This window comes from Drosophila eugracilis, unplaced genomic scaffold, assembly GCF_018153835.1.
Source record: "Drosophila eugracilis isolate 14026-0451.02 unplaced genomic scaffold, ASM1815383v1 contig_1765, whole genome shotgun sequence".
NCBI lineage: Eukaryota > Metazoa > Arthropoda > Insecta > Diptera > Drosophilidae > Drosophila > Drosophila eugracilis.
In genome coordinates, this window is record NW_024572605.1 from 1,528,123 (window position 1) to 1,552,360 (window position 24,238).

The 24,238-nt window shown below is 40.7% G+C and overlaps 5 protein-coding genes across 6 annotated transcripts; 3 read left to right on the plus strand and 2 right to left on the minus strand.

Annotated features, from left to right (window-relative positions):
- The first annotated feature begins 50 nt into the window (after positions 1 to 50).
- Positions 51 to 458, plus strand: LOC108107187 (cell wall integrity and stress response component 2-like). The gene has a single exon (XM_017214605.2). The coding sequence runs from the start codon at positions 51 to 53 to the stop codon at positions 456 to 458; it is 408 nt and encodes a 135-aa protein (XP_017070094.2).
- Positions 455 to 5,181, minus strand: LOC108107223 (platelet glycoprotein Ib alpha chain-like). Its single transcript, XM_041819849.1, has 2 exons — positions 5,104 to 5,181; positions 455 to 1,148 (listed from the first exon to the last, which is right to left on the minus strand). Exons 1-2 carry the CDS (start codon positions 5,165 to 5,167, stop codon positions 760 to 762), a joined length of 453 nt encoding a protein of 150 aa, XP_041675783.1. The 5' UTR covers positions 5,168 to 5,181; the 3' UTR covers positions 455 to 759.
- An 892-nt stretch (positions 5,182 to 6,073) lies between these two features.
- LOC108108977 (cell wall protein DAN4-like) lies at positions 6,074 to 6,647 on the minus strand. Its single transcript, XM_017217233.1, has one exon. The coding sequence runs from the start codon at positions 6,597 to 6,599 to the stop codon at positions 6,138 to 6,140; it is 462 nt and encodes a 153-aa protein (XP_017072722.1). The 5' UTR covers positions 6,600 to 6,647; the 3' UTR covers positions 6,074 to 6,137.
- A 1,351-nt stretch (positions 6,648 to 7,998) lies between these two features.
- On the plus strand, positions 7,999 to 9,683 carry LOC121530559 (nucleosome assembly protein 1-like 3). The gene is made up of 3 exons (XM_041819816.1): positions 7,999 to 8,389; positions 9,167 to 9,183; positions 9,261 to 9,683. Exons 1-3 carry the CDS (start codon positions 7,999 to 8,001, stop codon positions 9,681 to 9,683), a joined length of 831 nt encoding a protein of 276 aa, XP_041675750.1.
- A 1,015-nt stretch (positions 9,684 to 10,698) lies between these two features.
- Positions 10,699 to 22,541, plus strand: LOC108109210. Of its 2 annotated transcripts, none has more exons than XM_017217651.2 (8): positions 10,699 to 11,317; positions 13,155 to 13,437; positions 18,674 to 18,919; positions 19,002 to 20,940; positions 21,000 to 21,098; positions 21,156 to 21,405; positions 21,462 to 21,550; positions 21,608 to 22,541. In XM_017217651.2, the coding sequence occupies exons 2-8, from the start codon at positions 13,272 to 13,274 to the stop codon at positions 21,819 to 21,821; spliced, it is 3,003 nt and encodes a 1,000-aa protein (XP_017073140.1). In that variant the 5' UTR covers positions 10,699 to 11,317; positions 13,155 to 13,271; the 3' UTR covers positions 21,822 to 22,541. The 2 variants fall into 2 exon arrangements, with proteins under 2 accessions (XP_017073140.1, XP_017073141.1); XM_017217652.2 differs by lacking the exon at positions 10,699 to 11,317 and adding an exon at positions 12,443 to 12,505.
- The last annotated feature ends 1,697 nt before the right edge of the window (positions 22,542 to 24,238 follow it).

Here is a 24,238-nt window from a genome sequence, read left to right on the forward strand (position 1 = left end):
CCAGACAAGGCACAGTTCTGCAGTTCAGCGAGCAATAGACAGAACTAAATATGCGATTTGAATACTTCCTCGCTTGCGGCCTAGTGGCACTCGTGGCGGTTGCTTATGTCACAGCCACCTCATCCGATTCAACGGGATCCTCTTCAAATTCCACTTCATCATCTTCAAATTCTACTAGTTCTTCTTCAAATTCTACAACTACGTCGACTCCCAGCACTACGACTTCGTCTACAAGTCCTTCCAGCACGACAAGTACTTCCTCGACTACACCAACAACCTCGACCACATCTTCTAGTGATACTAGCAGCGCCGCTGAGGAGAAAAGGCTGAAGCGCAAACTTCGCAGGCTGCGTCGTCAGGAGAGACGCCTGAGGAAACGCGAGGAGAGGGAGAGAAAGCGGCTGCAGGAGAGACGTGAGAAGAGGAGTGCAAAGAAGCGTCGCAACCGTAGGGGTTAAGTTTCCGAAAATGGATTCCTGATAAAAGTTTATTGTGCAAAGAAATAAAATGGTTATAAGCTAAATTTGTTACTCATTTTAATGTGGGGTATCCCACACACTTCTTGCATCTTAATTGCCGTTTCTAACTGTACACAACTAATTGAGTTTTTAAGAAAAAGCTTAACTAACAAAGTACATTTTTAAAAAAAGTGGATGTCAAGTCTCAGAATTAAATGGCCAATATAAAATGAATAAACAATAAAGATATTTTAAATAGACATACAATTTCTTTAATTAAAAGGTGAAGTTATCGTCTTGCTTAGAATCTTCCTAGGCGTTGACGGGTCCTGCGTTGGCCTTGTCGCCTGCCACGGCGTCCTTGGCGATTCAGACGACGCCTTTCCCGGCGAACCTCGCGCCTTAATCTGTGAAGCTTGCGGCGCAGCCTGGTGAGCTCCTCGTCGGTGCTGGAATTCGAGGGCGACGAGTCGGTGTCAGTGGAAGACGGAGAAACACTGGGCGAAGTTGGAGTGGTTGGTGAAGCCGGGGTAGGACTAGTGGGAGTGGTGGGCGAAGTCGGAGAAGTGGGTGTGGTTGGCGAGGTCGGCGATGTTGGAGTCGTAGGTGACGTTGGAGATGTTGGAGAGGGCGAGGTCGGCGTCGTCGGAGATGTTGGAGAGGGCGAAGTTGGCGTCGTTGGAGACGAACCTGCGGCGTAGGCAGTAGCAACGAGAGCCACTAGACCAAAGGCGAGAACAATTCCGCAGCGCATCTTCTATGTCTGTCACTAAATGGAGTACTATACAAATTCTGGTTTAAGTTCGAGTATTTATAGGGAAGATCTCCATTAATCTAGCATAATTACCCAATCTGTGTTTGCTTTAATTGTCAAATATCTTGTTTCATATCATGGAGGATTCTATATTTGTTTGCGAGGGCAAACATCAGGTATTGAAGATGGGACGATCCCCCATGGATCTAAAAGCTGAAAGTCGGCAGTGGAAAGTTTTATTGGTTTTCTATTAAAACAAAAGAACATACAAAGCATCATTGTATTTATATTTAAACAAGAAAGCATTTTGTACTGACTTGATAGTAGGTATTGTTAGCAATTGTGCAAACACAGGCACATTGGCCAATAACTAAATGTAGATAGTGTTTAATATTTTGACTAGCCGCCAAAACAGATGATGTTACCAGCAACTGGGAAAGCTTTCACTAAATGATAATAATTGGGATCGTTAATATATAATATTTTGATAAAATTTATGCATAAAAGTAGGCTACGCATATTCTATAGAGAACATCGACCTAGCAACAATCTAATAAACGAATCTTAATAAATATAAATTATTGTGTAGAGTTCTTATCACATCTTACTCTAATTGTATATTGCATGTGTAACAGAACCTATATCTGATAAATCAGATATCTGGGGGAACTATGGATTAGAAGGTTGAAGAAAGAGTGGATAAGCATCCCGATTGTAGCAATTCCCCGCAAGACAAGTTGATAGATAGATAGTAAGTTAATAAATGATTATAATAAAACTGATTTTCAATAGCGTTCCCTCTTTTAAGTTTCTGTCTAATACTTCACTTCTCCCCAGTGATTTGATATTTTTTCCTTAAAAATATAATCAAATGTGTTTTCTTTGAGTTGCTGAGTACCCAACCATTAAATGAGCAACAAATATTCACTTTTAACCATTTTATTTCTTTTCACGGTACATTATTGTCAGAAGTTCATTTTTGAATCCTTAACCCCTACGGTTGCGCCTCCTTCCTGCGCTCCTCTCCTCACGCCTCTCCTCACGCCTCTCCTCACGCCGCTCTCTCTGCCTCTCCTCACGCCTCCTTAGGCGTCTCTCCTGGCGCCGCAGCCTGCGAATCCTGCGCTTCAGCTTTTTCTCCTCAGATGTGCTGTCACTAGAAGAGGAGCTTGATGTTGTCGAGGTAGTTGGTGTAGTCGAGGAAGTACTTGTGGACGGTGTCGAAGAGGACGTAGTGGAAGGACTTGTAGACGAAGTCGTAGAGCTGGGGGTCGACGAAGTTGAAGGAGTCGTTGTAGTTGAGGAAGATGTTGGAGTAGTAGTTGAGGAAGATGAAGGAGTCGTAGTAGTTGAGGAAGATGATGGAGTAGTGGTTGAGGAAGAGGTAGGCGTAGTCGACGACGATGGATCGGTTGTGGCAGCATATGCAACCGCCACGAGTGCCACTAGGCCGAAGGCGAGGACGAATTGGGATCGCATCTTTAGGTCTGTCTATCACTCACTGAAATGAAGATCTGTATCTGCTGATGGTTGATCCCGGGTTTTTATAGCGAATATCTGAAATGCTGTCATCTATTCACAAATATTTACGTGATCTAAACCAATAGAGAGCTTTGTTAAAAGAACCTGAAAATGACTGTGGAAAGTTTCTATGTATGTTTAATTAAACAATAAGGTGTTTCGGATTTGTTGGCATATTTCTATTGTTCTAAGTGTGGGCTCAAAAGATTTCGAAGATTATACAATTCCTATTATAATAGCACTTATAATTTTATATTTCTTCCGATTCTGGGAATATAATATCCACAACAGAAGCAGGATATGGATAGGATAAGAGGCGTGAAGAAAGTCCAGCAATAGTCAGAAATCAATAAATTGAATATCTAAATCTTAATTTTAAATTTCGAGAAAATCAAGATAATGAAGCTTAAAAAATAATCATTTTTAAGAGTCCTGAATTTGAATATATTTGTTTTATTTTTTAGAAAAACGAAAATTTACCAACCTGAAAACTTTCCAAAGATTTCACAGATTTGCCAGTAGAAATAAAGAAATATTTTAGACATCGAAAACGCTTGTATTCATTAGAAAACTAAAATAAACAAAATTTCAAATTTAACGGTTGGGAAAGGGGCTGCCAGATTAATTTCTACAGAGTTGCCACATATTCCCTCAGCTGTTAAGAGCTAGAGCAGCAAACTTGACTCAATTTTCCAAATTTTCAATCAATTTTCCTAATTTAACTGTTGAAGAATTTTCCTCTTTTGTGATTTCTAAACACGCCCGGATCCCCCTTGAAGACGTAAAAAAAATTTCATCAAACCCGGTCAAGCCATTTACGAGTCTTTAGCGGACATACATGGTTATATTCATATTTCCATATATAGATGTATTAATTTATTTAGTTTCACTAACTTGAATCTTAATTCTTCCCTCCTTTTAAAATATGTAATACCAGGAACTTATTTGTTTCTTTTTTAGAATTGAGATTAGTTTCTTTATCACGACATCTCTGAAACGATTATAACTTCTGTTTTTGTGCCTGTGTTTGCACATATGTTAATAATAGACTTTCGCGTACAAATACTTTATTATTAAGTTAGACCAAAAAAAATTTTCCACAACCATTGACAGACTTGTCAAACAAATGCTGCATTGGGCCACGTGCCATGACTATGATTTAGGACAAGCTCAGATTCTGTAAATAGATCACAGCTTCTTTATATATTTACTATAAATACTCTGGATCAAGTCAGACAAGGCACAGTTCTGCAGTTCAGTGAGCAATAGACAGAACTAAATATGCGATTTGAATACTTTCTCGCTTGCGGCCTAGTGGCACTCGTGGCGGTTGCTTATGTCACAGCCACCACATCCGATTCAACAGGATCCACTTCAAATTCCACTTCATCATCTTCAAATTCTACTAGTTCTTCTTCAAATTCTACAACTACGTCGACTCCCAGCACTACGACTTCGTCTACCAGTCCTTCCAGCACGACAAGTACTTCCTCGACTACGCCAACAACCTCGACCACATCTTCTAGTGATACTAGCAGCGCCGCTGAGGAGAAAAGGCTGAAGCGCAAACTTCGCAGGCTGCGTCGTCAGGAGAGACGCCTGAGGAAACGCGAGGAGAGGGAGAGAAAGCGGCTGCAGGAGAGACGTGAGAAGAGGAGTGCAAAGAAGCGTCGCAACCGTAGGGGTTAAGTTTCCGAAAATGGATTCCTGATAAAAGTTTATTGTGCAAAGAAATAAAATGGTTATAAGCTAAATTTGTTACTCATTTTAATGTGGGGTATCCCACACACTTCTTGCATCTTAATTGCCGTTTCTAACTGTACACAACTAATTGAGTTTTTAAGAAAAAGCTTAACTAACAAAGTACATTTTTAAAAAAAGTGGATGTCAAGTCTCAGAATTAAATGGCCAATATAAAATGAATAAACAATAAAGATATTTTAAATAGACATACAATTTCTTTAATTAAAAGGTGAAGTTATCGTCTTGCTTAGAATCTTCCTAGGCGTTGACGGGTCCTGCGTTGGCCTTGTCGCCTGCCACGGCGTCCTTGGCGATTCAGACGACGCCTTTCCCGGCGAACCTCGCGCCTTAATCTGTGAAGCTTGCGGCGCAGCCTGGTGAGCTCCTCGTCGGTGCTGGAATTCGAGGGCGACGAGTCGGTGTCAGTGGAAGACGGAGAAACACTGGGCGAAGTTGGAGTGGTTGGTGAAGCCGGGGTAGGACTAGTGGGAGTGCTGGGCGAAGTCGGAGAAGTGGGTGTGGTTGGCGAGGTTGGCGATGTTGGAGTCGTAGGTGACGTTGGAGATGTTGGAGAGGGCGAGGTCGGCGTCGTCGGAGATGTTGGAGAGGGCGAAGTTGGAGACGAACCTGCGGCGTAGGCAGTAGCAACGAGAGCCACTAGACCAAAGGCGAGAACAATTCGGCAGCGCATCTTCTATGTCTGTCACTAAATGGAGTACTATACAAATTCTGGTTTAAGTTCGAGTATTTATAGGGAAGATCTCCATTAATTTAGCATAATTACCCAATCTGTGTTTGCTTTAATTGTCAAATATCATATTTCATATCATGGAGGATTCTATATTTGTTTGCGAGGGCAAACATCAGGTATTGAAGATGGGACGATCAGCCATGGATCTAAAAGCTGAAAGTCGGCAGTGGAAAGTTTTATTGGTTTTCTATTAAAACAAAAGAACATACAAAGTATCATTGTATTTATATTTAAACAAGAAAGCATTTTGGACTGACTTGATAGTAGGTATTGTTAGCAATTGTGCAAACACAGGCACATTGGCCAATAACTAAATGTAGATAGTGTTTAATATTTTGACTAGCCACCAAAACAGATGATGTTGCCAGCAACTGGGAAAGCTTTCACTAAATGATAATAATTGGGATCGTTAATATATAATATTTTGCTAAAATTTAAGCATAAAAGTAGGCTACGCATATTCTATAGAGAACATCGACCTAGCAACAATCTAATAAACGAATCTTAATATATATAAATTATTGTGCAGAGTTCTTATCACATCTTACTCTAATTGTATATTGCATTCCTGTGTAGCAGAACCTATATCTGATAAATCGGATATCTGGGGGAACTGTGGATCAGAAGGTTAAAGAAAGAGTAGATAAGCTCCCGGATTGTAGCAATTCCCCGCAAGACAAGTTGATAGATAGATAGTAAGTAATAAATGATTATAATAAAACTGATTTTCAATAGCGTTCCTTCTTTTAATTGTCCCCAGTGATTTGATATTTTTTCCTTAAAAATATAATCAAATGTGTTTTCTTTGAGTTGCTGAGTACCCAACCATTAAATGAGCAACAAATATTCACTTTTAACCATTTTATTTCTTTTCACGGTACATTTTTGTCAGGAGTTCATTTTCAAATCCTTAACCCCTACGGTTGCGCCTCCTTCCTGCGCTCCTCTCCTCACGCCTCTCCTCACGCCGCTCTCTCTGCCTCTCCTCGCGCCTCCTCAGACGTCTCTCCTGGCGCCGCAGCCTGCGAATCCTGCGCTTCAGCTTTTTCTCCACAGATGTGCTGTCACTAGAAGAGGAGCTTGATGTGGTCGAGGTAGTTGGTGTAGTCGAGGAAGTACTTGTGGACGGTGTCGAAGAGGACGTAGTGGAAGGACTTGTAGACGAAGTTGAAGGAGTCGTTGTAGTTGAGGAAGTTGAAGGAGTCGTTGTAGTTGGGGAAGATGACGGAGTCGTAGTAGGTGAAGAAGAAGTTGGAGTCGAGGTTGTTGGGGAAGTCGAAGGCGTAGTCGACGTCGATGGATCGGTTGTGGCAGCATATGCAACCGCCACGAGTACCACTAGGCCGAAGGCGAGGACGAATTGGGATCGCATCTTTAGGTCTGTCTATCTCTCACTGAAATGAAGATCTGTATCTGCTGCTGGTGGATCCCGAGTTTTTATAGCAAATATCTGAAATGCTGTCATCTATTCACAAATATTTACGTGATCTAAACCAATAGAGAGCTTTGTTAAAAGAACCTGAAAATGACTGTGGAAAGTTTCTATGTACGTTTAATTAAACAATAAGGTGTTTCGGATTTATTGGCATATTTCTATTGTTCTAATTGTGGCCCCAAAAGATTTCGAAGATTATACAATTTCTATTATAATAGCACTTATAATTTTATATTTCTTTCGATTCTGGGAATATAATATCCACAACAGAAGCAGTATATGGATAATATAAGAGGCGTGAAGAAAGTCCAGCAATAGTCAGAAATCAATAAATTGAATATCTAAATTTTAATTTTAAATTTCGAGAAAATCGAGATAATGAAGCTTAAAAAATATTAATTTTTAAGAGTCCTGAATTTGAATATATTTGTTTTTTTTTTAGAAAAACGAAAATCTACCAACCTGAAAGCTTTCCAAAGATTTTACAGATTTGCCACTAGAAATAAAGAAATATTTTAGACATTGAAAACGCTTATAATTAGAAACTAGCGCTCCCGCTTCGCTTCGCTCGGCACGCTTGTCTTTCAATGAGAAGCTCACCCTTCGGTGCCAACCGGCAGCAACTATATATTACAAATTACACAAATTTTACAATTAAAATAAATTCTTACGTAAATAATAAAAATAAACAAAATTTCAAATTTAACTGTTTGAAAAGGGGCTGCCAGATTAATTTCTAGAGAGTTGCCACATATTCCCTCAGCTGTTAAGGGCTAGAGCAGCAAACTTGACTCAATTTTCCAAATTTTCAATCAATTTTCCTAATTTAACTGTTGAAGAATTTTCCTCTTTTGTGATTTCTAAACACGCCCGGATCCCCTTTAAGACGTACAAAAAAGTCTATAGCGGACATACCTGGTTACATTCATTTTTCCATATATAGATGTATTAATTTAGTTTGACTAACTTGAATCTTAATTCTTCCCTCCTTTAAAAAAATGTAATTCTTTTTTAGAATTGAGATTAGTTTCTTTATCACGACATCTCTGAAACGATTATAACTTCGGTTTTTGTGCCTGTGTTTGCACATATGTTAATAATAGACTTTCGCGTACAAATACTTTATTATTAAGTTAGACCAAAAAAAATTTTCCACAACCATTGACAGACTTGTCAAACAAATGCTGCATTGGGCCACGTGCCATGACTATGATTTAGGACAAGCTCAGATTCTGTAAATAGATCACAGCTTCTTTATATATTTACTATAAATACTCTGGATCAAGTCAGACAAGGCACAGTTCTGCAGTTCAGTGAGCAATAGACAGAACTAAATATGCGATTTGAATACTTTCTCGCTTGCGGCCTAGTGGCACTCGTGGCGGTTGCTTATGTCACAGCCACCACATCCGATTCAACAGGATCCACTTCAAATTCCACTTCATCATCTTCAAATTCTACTAGTTCTTCTTCAAATTCTACAACTACGTCGACTCCCAGCACTACGACTTCGTCTACAAGTCCTTCCAGCACGACAAGTACTTCCTCGACTACACCAACAACCTCGACCACATCTTCTAGTGATACTAGCAGCGCCGCTGAGGAGAAAAGACTGAAGCGCAAACTTCGCAGGCTGCGTCGCCAGGAGAGACGCCTGAGGAAACGCGAGGAGAGGGAAAAAAAGCGGCTGCAGCGTGAGAAGAGGAGTGCAAAGAAGCGTCGCAACCGTAGGGGTTAGGTTCCCGAAAATGGATTCCTGATAAAAATTTATTGTGCAAAGAAATAAAATGGCTAAAAAGCAAAAGTTGTTACTCATTTTAATGTCGGTTGCCCAACACACTTCTAAAATCTTTATATGCGTTTTTTTTTAACTGTAAAACAAGAAGGGAGTTTTCAAAATATAATTAAGAAAACAAATTTTTCTCAGAATTTATTGATCATAGGTGAAATAAAAAATTTTGTATAATAAAATTAAACATTGATTAAAATGACACCCAATTTTAATTTTAAGATTTGATTAAGTTTTAATTAAAAGATTAAATTATCGTAGATAGATTTGATCTTTTATTTTTTTGGTGGGGCGCTTGCAGACAATAACAAATTTTCAATAGGGATCTTATAAATTTTTTTATTATTTAGTTTAGCAAGAATTTTGTATTATTTTTTATAGAAAATATAATTACTATATTATTAAATTTGAGCTTAGGCTGATAGATTTGGAAAAAATATTTAACTTTAATGTACATCGACGTTACGCCCACAAAAATCTTTACGGCTTAAAAGCATTTAAAAATGCCCCTTAAAATTATGCTTTTAAAAATAGTAAAATCTTTATTATTAAAAAAAACCTTTATTTTAAAAATTGATATTGAAATTTAAAATCCATCTTAAAGGTATGCTTTAAAATTGTAAAACTTCATTCCACTCTTACCTTTAGGATTGCTTACTTAAGTAAATGTAAATTTAAATACATCTACTAACGATACACTTTTTACCCTCCAGAGTAATAGTCAAGAATATTGTACTTCATTCCACATAATGATTTTATTTATTGTTTGATTACGAATACATTTTCCATAGAGTTCTTATCCCTTTTAGCCGCTACGGTTGCGTCTGCGTTGGCGTTGCCTCCTCTCGCGACGACGCTCCTGTCGCTTCTCACGACGCTTCTGCCGGCGACGTTTTTCCTTGCGCTTGGCGGCCGCCGACTTCTTGCTGGAGGCTGACGAATCAGAGGATGAACTGGTCGTAGTGGGCGCTGTGGTCGCAGTGGGTGTGCTCGTCGAAGACGCTGGTGAAGCCGAGGAAGTAGTGGTGGAAGGACTTGTAGACGAAGTCGAAGAGCTTGGAGTCGAGGAAGTCGACGAAGATGATGGAGTCGACGTAGATGAAGAAGATGATGGAGTAGAAGTAGTTGAGGAAGATGACGGAGTAGTTGAGGAAGATGATGGAGTCGTGGTGGTCGAGGAAGAGGAAGGCGTAGACGTCGATGATGAATCAGATGCAGCGGTTGAGGCATAAGCAACCGCCACTAATGCCACTAAGCCAAAGGCGAGGACGAATTGGGATCGCATCTTTAGGTCTGTCAATTGCTCACTGAACTGAAGAACTGTGCCTTTTCTGGATTGATCCCGAATATTTATAGTGATCAAGAAAGATGTTTCGGTCCAATCTGTGTTTGCTCTAAATCGTCATAGGTCGCACGTGGCCCAGAAGGGGACTCTTTAGACAAGTTTTAATGAGATACCAAAGTAAACAGACAAAATATTATTATTTGTTTAAGTTAACAATTGAGAATTCTTAGAAAGTGTGCAAACACAGTTATTTTGTATAATGAATAATATAACTATTGTTTACTTTTTTAAGCCTTTTTTCAGTGCTTACCAGTTCACCTTATTTAAATAACCGCAAAAACAGATGGTTATTTTGGCTCAAAGACAATTTGAAGGATGACAAGAAATTCAAATGAGCTAGCAATGCCTTGAACAAAGAGCTTTGGTCGGAAGCTGAGTTCAAGAATAAAGGCTCTTTATCAATATAATTATGAGTATTTTCCATATTTTTCAATGGGAAATGATTTTTGATTATTACAATGTATCAAAGATTTATACTTAAGTTCTCAAAACTTGTAATGTAATCCATTGACATGGATGAATATTTATTATTATTAAACATGGGATATTTATTTTAAAAACATTTTAGACTTTCGATTTATTGCCAAGCTCTTTCGTTTTAAATTAAATAAGTTATTAGGCATTAAAATAATCATAAAAGAATATTTTACCATTTTCTATTTTATGATAGAGGAATTTAGTTTATTTCATAAAGATAGAAGCAAAACGAATTTGCTGAAAACTGTATTAAGGTATTAAAATAAGTATATATTAATTCAGACAATATATTATATACTGTCACCTGGTTCTGCCAACTAGTGCTGCCCACCTGGTGCATTAAATACCAAATAGATAGATTTATAGATATTTCCGTTACGGCTACTACCTGGTCACACTGGCCAACCGCCTTCACCGCCCACCTCCAACGATTCCGTTGGTGTTTTCCGCTGTGTTTGTGTTCGTGTGTTCGCGTTGGCGCTGTCATCATCATATCGCATCGCTCCGCTCCGAAAAACCGTGCCAATTGAATCCGTTTTTACCACGCCAGAGTGTTTGTTTTGTCGCCCGCCGACCGCCCGGAGTTTACAATTGGCGTTTGGCAGTCTCCAAGTTGCAAAGTGCCTTTAAAACAGTGCAACAAGTGGTTTTTACACTTTTTACAAGCGTTCAAAGTGCCTTACACACGTACATACTTAACCTACCTGACCAGAGCGCATATGTGTGAGCGTGTGTGTGTGTTACAACAACAACAACGACGAAAATAACTAACTGCTTTCGTCGCAGTTTTTCTGCAAGTGTATTGGTTAATTGCGCCGAAAAAATGTTAAGCGAGGAAATTAATTAAGGCCTAATTGAATTACGCTAGTAAATTTAAAATAAAAACGAAAAAAGTAAAGATCTGGGATCTGATCGAAAAGATCTGGTGAGAAATCCCCAACGCGAGGATCTGTATCGCGTATGTGTCAATTCATTTATTTAAATATAGATTACAAGTGCACTTAAACAAACAGAAGAAAAGGAAAACAAGTGATTAACTGCCAGGTAATTATAACTGCTCTTTTTTCGCCCTCCCTTTTGCTTTTTGCATACATTTCGAGTGCCTCTTTTTGCGCGTTTTCTCTCTGCAAATATTATTTTCTTTTAGCTTTTATTGTTTTTACCTTTCTTTAGTCATCATATCGTGCACTTGCCCTCTCTCTCTTCTAATAAGAGTCTTCTTTTTGTTTTATCGGTATGTCTGAAGTTTCTTGTTTTGCCACCCATACCAAAGCAGAAAAATACCTGAATAACACAAACACACACACGGTGATTGGAATGTTATTGTTGTTGCTGCCGTTCTCAATACATATTTGTTGTCAACGGTTTTTGCTTATCAATAGAACAACACAAACACAGCTACACCTGCATTTCTTATTGGCTTTCGTAGCCTTCCTGTTGGATAATAGTAATGAGTGGCAAGTTCTGTTCGGCATAGGAATATTTAATAATGGAAATAATAATAGTGAAGCTGTTTTTTGGTCTCCATCTCTTGGGAACTGGCATTTTCCATTTCCGCTGCACTATCCGCACTTCTTTCTCAACATTTTGTGTGTCAATCACCTGTTCTGCAGCGCTGGCACTTTTCACATGCCAACCGGCAAAAGCAGCAGAAGCAGCAACAAACAAATTAAACATGTTATATATAGCAATAGCCCGGACTAGGTGCCAACTTTTGATCGCCGATTCCCACCGAATTCCATTCGAGAAGTCCATCCAAATCCCATTGTGCTTAGAGTCTTATTGCCGCTAATCCCATACAAATTCCAATTGGCGCGTTCCCATACAGTCGATCTTCGCTAACGTGAAAGTCATTCGATTAAGTTTTTAGGACATACTGATTTAGCCTTTATACCAGTTTTACAGCATCGAATAAATATAACATTAGGCTATGATGTACTTCTGTGGGAAAATTAAAAAACCTTGCATATGTTTATAAGATTTTGATTTAGCAAGCTTCCACTGTTTTTCTCGCCGAATCTAGCGGTTTTGAAAATCTCGGTTGGCAACGCTAATACCAATTCGCCGCGACATAGCTCCTGCTCTCGCCGCGCAGTCAGCTGACTTAATTCGCCTGTGTTTATGTTGTGGGCGCAGGCGACTGCCAGTTGATTTTGAACTTTCGAGCGGCACGCAAGGATATGTCGAAGGGAAACGAGAGTCGTGGACCTTAAGAACAAGTCCAACTCCTTCGTACGTGTGTCTTCGCATGAGTCTGTGTTTCAATTATTCACGAAGGAAAACACAGTTTATGGCTCTGCAACTCCCCCGCCCACTTTTCCGTTTTTTTTTTCGAATATTTTCAACTAGTGCAAGGCGAACAACAAAAACAATGCAATAACATGAGACAAGTGTCGAGATAGAGAGTGAGCGAGAGAGACAGATATATAGGAGAAGAAAGAGAGAGCGTCAGCAGCCGCTCTAGTGGCAAAGTGCAAATGTATTAAATAAATAAAGAAACGAAACGAAATGAATTTCAAGTGCACAGAAAGAAAAATTTAACATAAGATTTGGTTTAATAGAAAATATAATGCTGCTAGGAATGCATTAAAAGAAAATGAAAAACAAACATAAATATGATCAGTATCCACTTTAAAATACTATATTATATAGGATTTATTGTTAATGGAGATAGTTCAGCATATAATAACTTAAGGTTACGAAAGTATGAAACTCGTAATTTGACTTTATCTGGTTTTTATCAGTGTGGCTAATATGTGTCTGCGGTTTGGCTACTTTCTGCCCTGCCTTTTGGCCAGCTTTCTTGGCGCATTGCATAAGTGTTGGCCATTTCACCTCACTTAAGAGTACGCTCTAACCCCTCCCTTCTCTCTTTCCCCAGATAAGCAGACCGACGTGACGTACTCGCGTGGATTAATAATTGAGAAGATAGCCGGCAGATAGCAGATAGGAGATATCAGATAGCAGATATAGCAAATATAGCAGAGCGGACGAAGCAATGGAGTCCATGGAGTACGAGATGGCACGCAACATGACGCTGCTCTTCTTCTTGGAGCGGCTGCTGGACAAGGGCGAACCACGCACCGTCCACGATCTCTCCTGCCAGTTCGGCAACAAGGAGTTCACCAAGGAGATGCGACAAATCGCCGGGGGCAGTCAGTCGGGTAAGTTTACAAAGCAAAAAGAAATCACTTGTCATTCCCTAACATACAGTAGAAAGTCGCTAAAGCGAAGGAGTAATGAAATTAACGAAAAAATCTGACTTCCTTACTAACTAAACTGATTTTAGAATAGAGTAGACAAATAAATAGAAAAGGCCTATATAAGTTTTTGAGTTTAGTTTTAAATCAGAAAACTGGACACCAGAAAATGCGAAATGAGAAAGTGGACCGTCGATACAATCGCATTCAATCAACTCTCATTTAAAATGTCGCCGACTGAGCCTGGGAAATTGGAAACGTGTGCGGTGGAAAGCAATACTGGACTCTTGTTCGGTTATTGAACATACATATTTGTGCACCTGCGGGTCGTTGTTTGTCATAGTCGATGATTGTGTTGTTGCTCCAGCCTGGTTGCTTGTTGCCTTCGAGTGGTCGACGTCCAAGTGCACATGTCATTGCCGTTCCCATTGCCGCTGGGATTGCCATTGGGATTGAGGCTGGCCCGCCTCATTTTCCAGTCATCTCCCAGTTGATCTCAATGCCAAAACCACAGAAACATGCCAAGGGCTTATCGCTTTTCATTGCAGACGCCGAACTGCAATCGATAACGCACGTGTTGTTGTCGGTTTTGGCTTCCCTTGTTTTTTTTTTTTCTTTTCTACAAGTAGTATGAGTATTATTTTACAACTGGTCTATGGAAAACACGGAAAAAACTTGAGATTCTCGGGGTACACGTGTTGTACCTCCATTGACAACTCGCCACATGAAAAACTTCATGCCACGCTATTTATCAAAATGCATGGTTAACTCAAACGTCTAAAAATAGCGGCAACAAACAACTTTCGGTTTTTAAAAATAGGTACCACTTAACGCGGAGTTGGGAAGGTGCATTGCACTTTCCCTTCGCCAGAGATATGTGAAGACATTTTTTTGATGTTCTCACATGCGAGGAGGGGGGGCTAAAAAAACGAAGGCGGCTACAGGAAATGGCAAACATTTGTTTACACCGCTCCCCAGGGCTAAATAGCCAATCATTTGGATCCAAAGAATCATGATGATCTTGAGATGTCTGCAGAGTTTCCGTGAGAATATCGAAAGATTAGGTTGTCCCTTCAATAAAAGTGGCATTTAAACAATTAAATCAAAAGCTTATACGTATCGTAGGATATCTTGAGATTCTTTAAACTAAAAACAAATGCTTTGCCGATGGGACACTGTGACTATAATTGCATTTACTACTTTTGCTTTTCACACTTCTTGGCCTCACTAATTGCAACAAGAAACAAACATTTAACGAAATGGTTATCACATTTGTTGATTTTGTGCACATGTGCGTGACTTTGCCGCCAAGACAAATCGCGTTTACCCCAGGTGAGCAACATTTTCCGCTAAAATAGTTTAATCTATGACTTAAAGAGTCAGGCTTAGTTTTGGCCAAGAACGTAATAGACAAAGTAGGGGAAATGCCGGAAAATATGCGCTAAACACGCAAATCTCTGTTGGATTAGAAAAACAAGCTATGGTAAATATATTTATTGGGGAAATGTCAAGGTCTGGTTTATAAATAGAAAAACGTCAGATATGCCTGGCTGGATATTTGAAGTCCCTATCGAAGGAATGATAAGGAGTTCATTGGTCAGTGGCAGCCCAATTTCCCGCACTAATCCCTGCTTTCAACCCATTGGGACTGACCCAAAATCCTATAAACATATTTTATGCCTCTTCAATTTTGTCAACGTGTTGTTTGCCCAACTTATAAGCCGTTAAAGCCGACAGGGTAGAATGCTATGCCCCTGCGAATGCCGCCCACAATAGACCCATCCAAGTCACCCATTATGTGGTTTTTGGTCAGGAGCGGGGGAAGGCTGGGGAGGGGAAAGGCGGAAACTTTGTAATAGAAAAGTGTCGATTACGTGACAAAAATGTTCAATTGAATTTCAATAAAATTGCATGATATTCTAGAGACTAGAGACCATATCCATTTGTTGCTTCAATAATAAATGGAGGTGTGTGCTACCTACCATGCATATTCCCCAGCGATTGATGTGGGTCTTTCCCAGCACCGGCATTGAGGAAACATTTTTGGGAAATTAACGTCGATAGCAATTTTCTAACCAGGGAGAAATTTAAACGTTGCCCAAACTTCTATTGGGTTAGACAAACAGTTTGAAGAGCTGGCCGTGCTGGCTGAGCTGTGCCCTCGTTAATGGGAAACTTAAATTTCGCTGCTAATTTAACGGCCAGCAAGAAATAAACACGACCATTTAGCTTACTTTATCGTTTTGCCATTTTTAGTTGCCAGCGGCTTTGAATAATTGTACAAACAAAATGGGAAAAATAGAAAAAAAAATAGAAACAACACACCAAAAACAGGCCAAGCCTTTTGCGAAGGTTCGCAACTGTTTTTCTGTGTGTGTTTATTTTTTTCGCTTTGCGTAATCGATTGCCAAAGCAAAAACACAAGCAACTGGCAAAAATTGTCAAAGCAATGAAATACAAACTTAAGCTACACAGAAATCAATTTGTAAGCCAATGATAAGATTGATTAACTTTCATATATCAAAGTATTAAAGGAGATGGCTTTGTTTTTAATTTAGAAGTCAGTTTCAAAATATGAAATATCATTTTTGAATGCTTTACTTTTACTGGGTTTCTCTTTGCCGACGGTGACCTACAGTTTTATATAGTATATATAGATTGAGCATATCACATTGATAGGCATCAGCTCGAAATGAAAAAGTTATCAACAAATTGATTACTGGAAAACATACTCATTTCCCTGAGTATTTGTTGAATGATTGGCTGATCGATCTATCAATGGAAAGCAGCTCATTTCGCTTGAACCTTTTGCATTTGCGCCACGCATTTCAATTTCTGACATTGTCGTAAATTTAACGATTTTATGTCGGCTGGAGGAAATCCTTTAACGCCTGCCAGCCGGTGCCCCTTAACCCCCAAATGCCACCCAACTAACCCCCCGTCTGAATTCCCATATTGCGTGCGTGCAGCCAAGGCTTTTATGCTTTACTTTAGCCAACTTTCCTTTTCCCGAGGCAAATGGAAGTCGCATTGATTTTTGACATTAATTGCAAAAGGCGAAACATTTTGTTTAAGCCGAAAGTGAGTGTGCCACTCATTATTTGTGAACTGTGTGCCATTTGTTGCTAATTGATTGGTAAATGCTTTGACAGCCAGGAGGTTTCAGATGAGGTGGAACTAATGAGTTCCTAATGAAGTCACGAGTCTAGGAAGCAGGCTCCTTAGAGCTGCCACCGTCACTGCCACTGCCAGTGCACATCCCAACCCCTTCAGTGAGTCATAAAATCCAGAGTTTACGGCCAGACATAACCCTTTACCTGTGTGCTACTCACTTACATCTTACATTTCGATTCACAACATCCCGGGGAAATGTTTTCGTTTTCTTCAATAAGCGGAGAGGCATAAATATACATAAATTTATGGCGAGTGTCCTCGGTGCATTTGAAAATTGCCACCGCAAAAAAATGTGTCCAAGTGGGTCGAGCCGTAAAATGCGGCAGAGCCACCACCCCCTCGAGCCGCAACACCTGCTCCGCCACCCACCGTTTTGTGGGCGGAAGGTGTAGCCAAAAATGTTTGCTTGCCAAGAATTGCGGCTAAGCACACAGACAAATATTGGGCCGGCAAGTGCTCGGCTTGTATATATTTGCACATTACATTAGATTACATATTCAGGTTTGGCGTTCGGCGTCCGCCTTACGCCTTACGCCCCCGATAAATATTAATATTGAAATGCTATGAACTTCGATTTGCGGCATCAGTTGTGACCCGTTGCCACAAATTTCAATTTCTCAAAGTAAGCATAAAATTGAATTACGCTCGAAAGGATTTGCCATCTTAACCTTTTTTTGTTTGTCTTGCGGGTGGTGAATATTGGAAATTACTAGCCATTTGTCAGTTTTGTGGCTCATTTGGCAGCTGGGAAATGGGATAACGAGATGTTTATTCGGGGATTACTTTGGGAGTGACTTGCCCAATCACCTTGCATAATGCCAGTCCGATTCGATTAATCAACGTTCGTTTTCCTTATGCGACTTTACAGCCGAGTTATGTCAAATGCAATTGAATTAATTTATGTCTGGCATTATGAAGCTGAATTTGTGTCTACCTCGGTGACACGCAACGTTCGCCGCCCCCGAAGCCCCCTGAAAAAGCTCTGATCCATCCATCGCTGCGTGTTTGTCTTGTCACGTCATATTACCCAAAACCAAACAATAGTGAGCACAACAGATGGAATTGTGGGCGGAGAGGGTGGTACGATGCCGATACAATGGGACATATGGAGTCTAGTGCTCATCGCATTCCTACCAATTGCGGATGATGAGCTGGAAGTGGAAGCGGATTCGGAGGGTTGGGTGTCCCGTTTTGGGCCGACGGCAGCAGTCAGTCAGCAACTATGACCTGATTTATCAAATAAATGGTTCGCTAGCTCGCTCGGTCGCTTTGCACGGCTTGAGTGCATTCACTTTTCATTCGGTTGCCATTACACTGAGAACAAATTGGTTCTTTAGACTCCTATTAAGTTGGGCCGTCTTGAGAGGGTTAACTGCTTCCAAAATGTAAGCATAGACTAAAGAAGATTAAAATATTTTGGTTGTATAAAATGTTTCATTTGATAAAACTATAAATGCCATCTGCCAGTGCAGACATACAAAGCCAAATCTCCGGCAGTCTTTCCCTCATTCATGTAATTGTAAACTAACTTTGGATCCAGAAACTTTTGCCAACTTTACAAACCAAATCAACAACATAGAAACAGGCAGCAGAAAACACACATGATTATTCATATGCAGACAGACAGAGGCATCTACATGTGGCACATGCGGATGAATGTAAATGGAAGCTCGTCATTCGATGGTTATGCGATTAAACAATGTTGTTAATTATGGGAATCCAGGCACATGTTACCCGCTGATATACACGAGCCATACAAAACTTTTCACAATCCAGTTGTTAAAGTTGAGAGTTGAAACTGTGGGTAGAGACAAGCACTGGTCCCGGGAATTAATCAACCACAATAAGTACTTACGCGTCTTGGCGCAATTTCAAAGTTGACACATTGAAAGCACAGATGGGAAATTAATTAAGTTTTCGCTGTTGCAACGGTTTTACTGCATTAACCACTCGCTCGCATCCATCGGAGCACCCACTAATGGTCTACCTAATTATAATTGACGTCTTTTGCCTCACCGTTTGACAGGTCTGAAGAAATTTCTCGCCCAATACCCAGCGATATTTCTGGTCGACGGTGATTATGTCCAGGTGAACGCCTATCAGCACCACAATGCCGATGACGGCGGTTGCGGGGGCAAGCGGGATTACATCCAAGAGGCTAAAGACTACTTCAAGAACAAGATGCTACAGTACGGAGCAGCGGCCGAGGTCCCGGTTCGCAGTCTGCTGGGCCACAGGTCGCAGGCCTCACCACAAGTGCGTCACATATCGGGTGAGTTTACCATCACGGTTTGCCTCTTAAAATAGGAAAGCAAAGTAAAGAATCCCTCTAAACTTCTCTATCTTTCATCCAGGTCAACATATCAAGGAATTCACTGACTTTCTGATGAAGCACACGGATACCTTTAAGGTAACGGACGACTATGTGATGCTGGTGGGCTGCGAGGACATGACGGATCTGCCGGCGCGGGATCGCCTCCATCTGCCGCAGTCGAACATCGATACTCGTGGAACGCAACAGATGCTCGATTTCTTTGCCCAGTGCATCGAGGTCAAGGGACCATTGCTGGTGGACCAGCTGTTCCACCTGCTGACCACCAACTTTCCGCAGGATCAGTGGCTACGCATGTTCAAGACGCCGGGTGACTTGAGCTCGTTCCTCAAGCTCTTTGCGGACTGCTTCCATATACAGGCCAATCTAGTCACCTTGCTGCAGAAGCCCAAGCTCAGCGATACGCACATCCAGCAGGCACAGGCTCAAACCCGGGAGCAATTCAATGCGCTGAACAACAACAACAGTGCCAGCATCCGGAAGCAGGAATCTGCACAGGTTGGGGGAGTTGGAGCAGTCAGCTCGGTGCAGCAGAGACTGCAATCGCCAGCTCTGCGGAGTAATGGTCATACGAACAACAACAATGGAAGCAATGGCAGCAATAATAACAACAACAACAGCATAGCCTGTCCGAACTTTAAGCTGAATGCACCCGTTTCGAATGTGTTGGGCCAGGGACAGGGCCAGGGCCAGAGCTTTGGACAGCCGAAGTCGGAGCCCAGTTCTGGATTTGACAGCTATGTGCCGATGTCGGAGATGAAGCTGGAGAATCTGTGCGAGAACAACTATCCCAGTGCGAACACATGCTACGGGCCCATTAATAACTCCGCCCAGCAGCAACAGCAACTGCAGACGCAGCAGCAGCCACAAGCTACACAGAATCCAGCAGAGCAGCGGATGAACAATGTTAACCAAACTCTCAAGCAACGCATCAACACGTTAGTTATACGGACTCTAGCCGAGAATCTGGAGAAGGATAAGCAATCGCTGGTCAACCAGCAAGGCGGGCCAACTTCCCCGCACGCCAGTCCCGTGCATTCCATTGCCAATTCGAGTTCTAACCAAAACGCCACTGCTGCAAACAACGCCAATAGCAACTCGAATGCGAATCCAAACAATGCCAACCACTCACCTAGTCATAGTTACTTCGTCGGCGACACCTGGAAGATAAAGGTGCTGCAGAACACCACGGTGATAGCGAATGTTAAGCAATCGGTGTTTGTGACCGACATCATACTCAAGTACGCGGCCAAAAACGAGAACATAGTGGTCTCCCTGGACTGCGAGGGCATTAATCTGGGCCTAAAGGGCGAGATTACCCTCATTGAGATTGGAACGACTCGTGGCGAAGCCTTTTTGTTCGACGTGCAATCCTGCCCGGCGATGGTCACCGATGGTGGACTGAAGACCGTTCTGGAACACGACCAGGTGATCAAGGTGGTACACGACTGCCGCAACGATGCTGCCAATTTGTATCTGCAGTTCGGCATCCTGCTGCGGAATGTGTTTGATACACACGCCGCACAAGCTATCTTGCAATATCAGGAGAGCGGCAAGCAGGTCTACAAGGCCAAGTACATATCGCTGAACACGCTGTGCGAGCTGTACAATGCCCCCTGCAATCCTATCAAGGATCAGCTGAAGCAGATCTACCGCAGGGATCAGAAATTCTGGGCCAAGCGTCCGCTCACACGGGAAATGATGCTATATGCAGCGGGAGATGTCCTGGTCCTGATCCAAGACCAGTTATTTGGCAACCTGGCGCGGCAGATAAAGTCAGAGAATCGAACACTCTTCTCAGAGCTGTGCACCGAGCAAATACTCATGCAAATCAAACCCAACGAGGTCAAGATACGCAAGAAGCAGCGCAAGGTCAGCACGGAAGTGTCCGACCTCAAACAGAAGTTGGCCCAGACCAGCAAAAGCATCGTGCTCTCAAATCGAGAGATTCGTCTGCTACGGTAAGTAATAGATATAATGTGAAATAAAATGATATATCAAATGTATTCTTAATCCTCAGCTATATGGACCTAACGGAGGATGAGAAAGAGCGCCTCAAGGGCTACTACAAGGTGGCCAAGAAGCTGGAGAAAATGGAGTCCGCCGGCAATCCCAGCAAGTAAGTTCACTGAGTTTAAAAATAGAGGAGTACCTAAAATTCGAAATCTACTTTCAGAGACCAAAGTGACTCAGAGGATGAGCCAGAGCCCAATGAGAACGACACATTTCCCAGCTTGGACTCGGTGCCCTCGGACAATTCGCTGTCGGGCACTTTCTCGCCACGGTTCAGCTCAGAGCCACCTAGTCTGACGGAATCCATGCAAATGCTGGAAGAGATTTTGCAGAACAAGTCCATGGATCGCATAGCCCGTATTGATAAGCTGGAGGCCATTCTAACGACTGCCACCTCGCTGCCATGTGAACAAGTTAGTAATCTAAAGCTGTCCATAAGAAAGATCGATTAATTATTCTGATTCTGCAGATTATAGCCTCAAATTCGATGCAAGAGCAACTGGGATCGAGCATTGCGACCACCGAGAATCTACAAATAATACGCGAGAAATCCAGAAAGTTAGTATTCCCTTATAAACAGTGAACTATTAACTTATTCAAATCATTTACTTACAGCATTAAGAACTGCAATTGCCAGGGCGAGCGCAGTGTGACGCCCATTCTGCGAACGACTGACAAGCGAGTGGTGAAGCTGGTGGATGCCGAATCGCAGACGCTGAGCACCGGCGATGTGGTCATCACCAAGATCTTCTTCCAGGACGAGCACGAGCGGGCCAAGGAAGCGGCCCTGCTGAGCAACTCGCCCACGAAGCGGGTGTCCCCCACATAAATAAACATTTCAACCTTCGAACAAAGATTCCTAACAAGCAAAGCGCAGACATATTACGTATTATTATTTTGTTTTTTATAGTCGAGGGGCTCGACCCTATGCCCCGCGACGCTTTAACGACTATGCAATAACTTTCATACCCAATTGAGAAGCAATATATTTTGTGCCTAGATGTTGAACATTGCAATAACAATAATATATGATTTACCAATTGTTAACTACTCGCCTCCGACTCGGACCTTTTTACATAACAACCGACGAGCCTTGGCGAATCGATCTTACCGAATCCCTGTTCTCTGAGAAAGCGACGGCCAATGAGAATTTGCGGAATTCGGTGAGGTTAACGACTTACGAGCTGCGCCAAACAATCATTTCAAATGTATCTGTTAATTGACTTGTAGACCATTTTGCTATTAACTAAATCTGCGTTGGACCAATGTGTATTAACTCCCAATGAAATTATTGAATGCAGTTTTCTAGAGGTTTCCTAATATATTTGTCGCCATATCAGAAGTGAACTTATTGTATTTTAACCATAATACTTTATAAACCGAATCGTTTATTCAACTCAACTTAAGTTTAACCAAACAATCTTCTTAATTAATAACAACAAATTGTGTAGTCAATCTAAGTGAAAGAGAATTAATTGTAATGGAAAGAATACTGAAATGGTACGATTATAAATTATATATCTAATTGAATAAAACGTGTATATACCTATATCGAAAGAGGCGAATTGGACTCCAAACTTAATGCCAGACAAGAAAGATGTTTTGTTTTGTTTTCGGTTTCCTTTATTAGACACCAAACACCAAGATCATAAAAACGTTAATAATATTATGTGCTTATGTAGGAATACGTGGAAAGCAGGAGATAGAGTCCTCCAAGGAGCAGTCAGACAATGGTGGGTATCGCAGTTAGCCTGACCTATCTCATAGATCAAGCATTAGTTACAAATAGTGTGTTTTGTCTTTTGGGTTGAATTCCTAAACAGTGTAAAATCTTTCTACTTTTTATTTGTCATTCATTTGAGATTTTGGGCTGGTGCTCTCAGGTGGATGGCAGCCAACCTGGTTTTCTTATATTATGAATAGAAGTCAAGCGCTAGTTTTCCAAACATGATTAAGTTAGACATCAAAAATCGACGGATACAATATTTTCTCGAATGAGGTTAATCAATTATTTATGCTTAATTCTATGAAGAGCAAATGCTCAAAAATATGCTGTAAGACTTGACGGAGAACACTTAACAATGAAATACGACTTAAATTTGATAACTTCCTCGGCAATTTCATTGCCCCTTCTTAAATTCGTATATTTTATATATAATATATTTTAATTTTTAAACAGCCTTTGTTGAGCTCTTGAAACTATATAATATGCATTTGATACTTAAATAGCTTTCACCTACAAGTTGCACTCGCCGTTCCATTAATGCAAGAACGTGTAAAGTGAAGTTCCTTAATTTGCGTAAGCGGGAAAGTTATGCCTAAGCCAAATATATATACTCGTTCTATGTACTTAATTATTTGCAAAGGAATACATGTGCCTGTATATATATTCGGTAAAATCACATCTTTGAAGTGCCACAGCTCGCTAGTTCTATGTACAATTGTATCTAACTCGCTTGATTGGCCTGTGAACAATTGGAGGTTGTACGAAGCAATAGGTTCGTACCTAATTGTATCTGCTTGGAGAAACCATGAACATGGCTTTCTTTTCTGTTTTTACACTTGTATATGTATTAACTATTAAAACTGTACAACCATGAGCTTGCTAATTTATCAAATAAGTATGGCATAAATATTCTAAATTATATCCAACATTCAAACAGGATTTCGACAAACCTCTTCGACCCATTAAACCTTACATTAGGCCAGTTAATATGAGAGAACGTGATCCTTAATCTTAAACTAGTATTCGTGTTCACTTAAATATTTCGTTTGGATTTCGTGCGAAACCTGCATCTCGACAAAAATGTCAAATATATCTACATAAATGCAAAAAGGTACTTTATGAAACAATTGATTGGTTTATCTAAACGATATATGTACCTCAGCCTAACGAATACATCAACTTGGAAATGGGAAATGGGCAACGAAAGACCAATAAAGCTTAAAGATATAGACTTGGTAAAGCTGTAGTTGTTTTTCCATTTAGCTTATCCGAAAAGCTGCTTAAAACTTATCCTAGTCTAGGGTAAATATATTCTTAAATTCGTGTATTTGCGATTAAATTCTTAGCTCAGTTTACTTGACATTCTTATTTTTGTAGGTATTAATACCGATTGATACCATCAAACAAGGGTATCGGATTCGCGTCGAGGGACATTGAATGCCGTACAAATATTTTAGATGTGGTACACACATTACAGTCACTGATTAGCTGATTTAAATACTATCAAAATAGACATCTAT

Bases quoted from the DNA above. Each gene is read 5' to 3' on its own strand.
- LOC108108977 (XM_017217233.1), bottom strand. From the start codon at position 6,599: ATGCGATCCCAATTCGTCCTCGCCTTCGGCCTAGTGGTACTCGTGGCG.
- LOC108109210 (XM_017217651.2), top strand. From the start codon at position 13,272: ATGGAGTCCATGGAGTACGAGATGGCACGCAACATGACGCTGCTCTTC. The intron at 18,920-19,001 runs GTGAGTTTACCA...TCTTTCATCCAG, and splicing joins ACAAGTGCGTCACATATCGG to GTCAACATATCAAGGAATTC. The intron at 21,406-21,461 runs GTTAGTAATCTA...CTGATTCTGCAG, and splicing joins CCTCGCTGCCATGTGAACAA to ATTATAGCCTCAAATTCGAT.
- LOC121530559 (XM_041819816.1), top strand. From the start codon at position 7,999: ATGCGATTTGAATACTTTCTCGCTTGCGGCCTAGTGGCACTCGTGGCG.
- LOC108107223 (XM_041819849.1), bottom strand. From the start codon at position 5,167: ATGCGCTGCCGAATTGTTCTCGCCTTTGGTCTAGTGGCTCTCGTTGCT. The intron at 1,149-5,103 runs GTTCGTCTCCAA...CCTACGCCGCAG, and splicing joins TGCTACTGCCTACGCCGCAG to GTTCGTCTCCAACGACGCCA.
- LOC108107187 (XM_017214605.2), top strand. From the start codon at position 51: ATGCGATTTGAATACTTCCTCGCTTGCGGCCTAGTGGCACTCGTGGCG.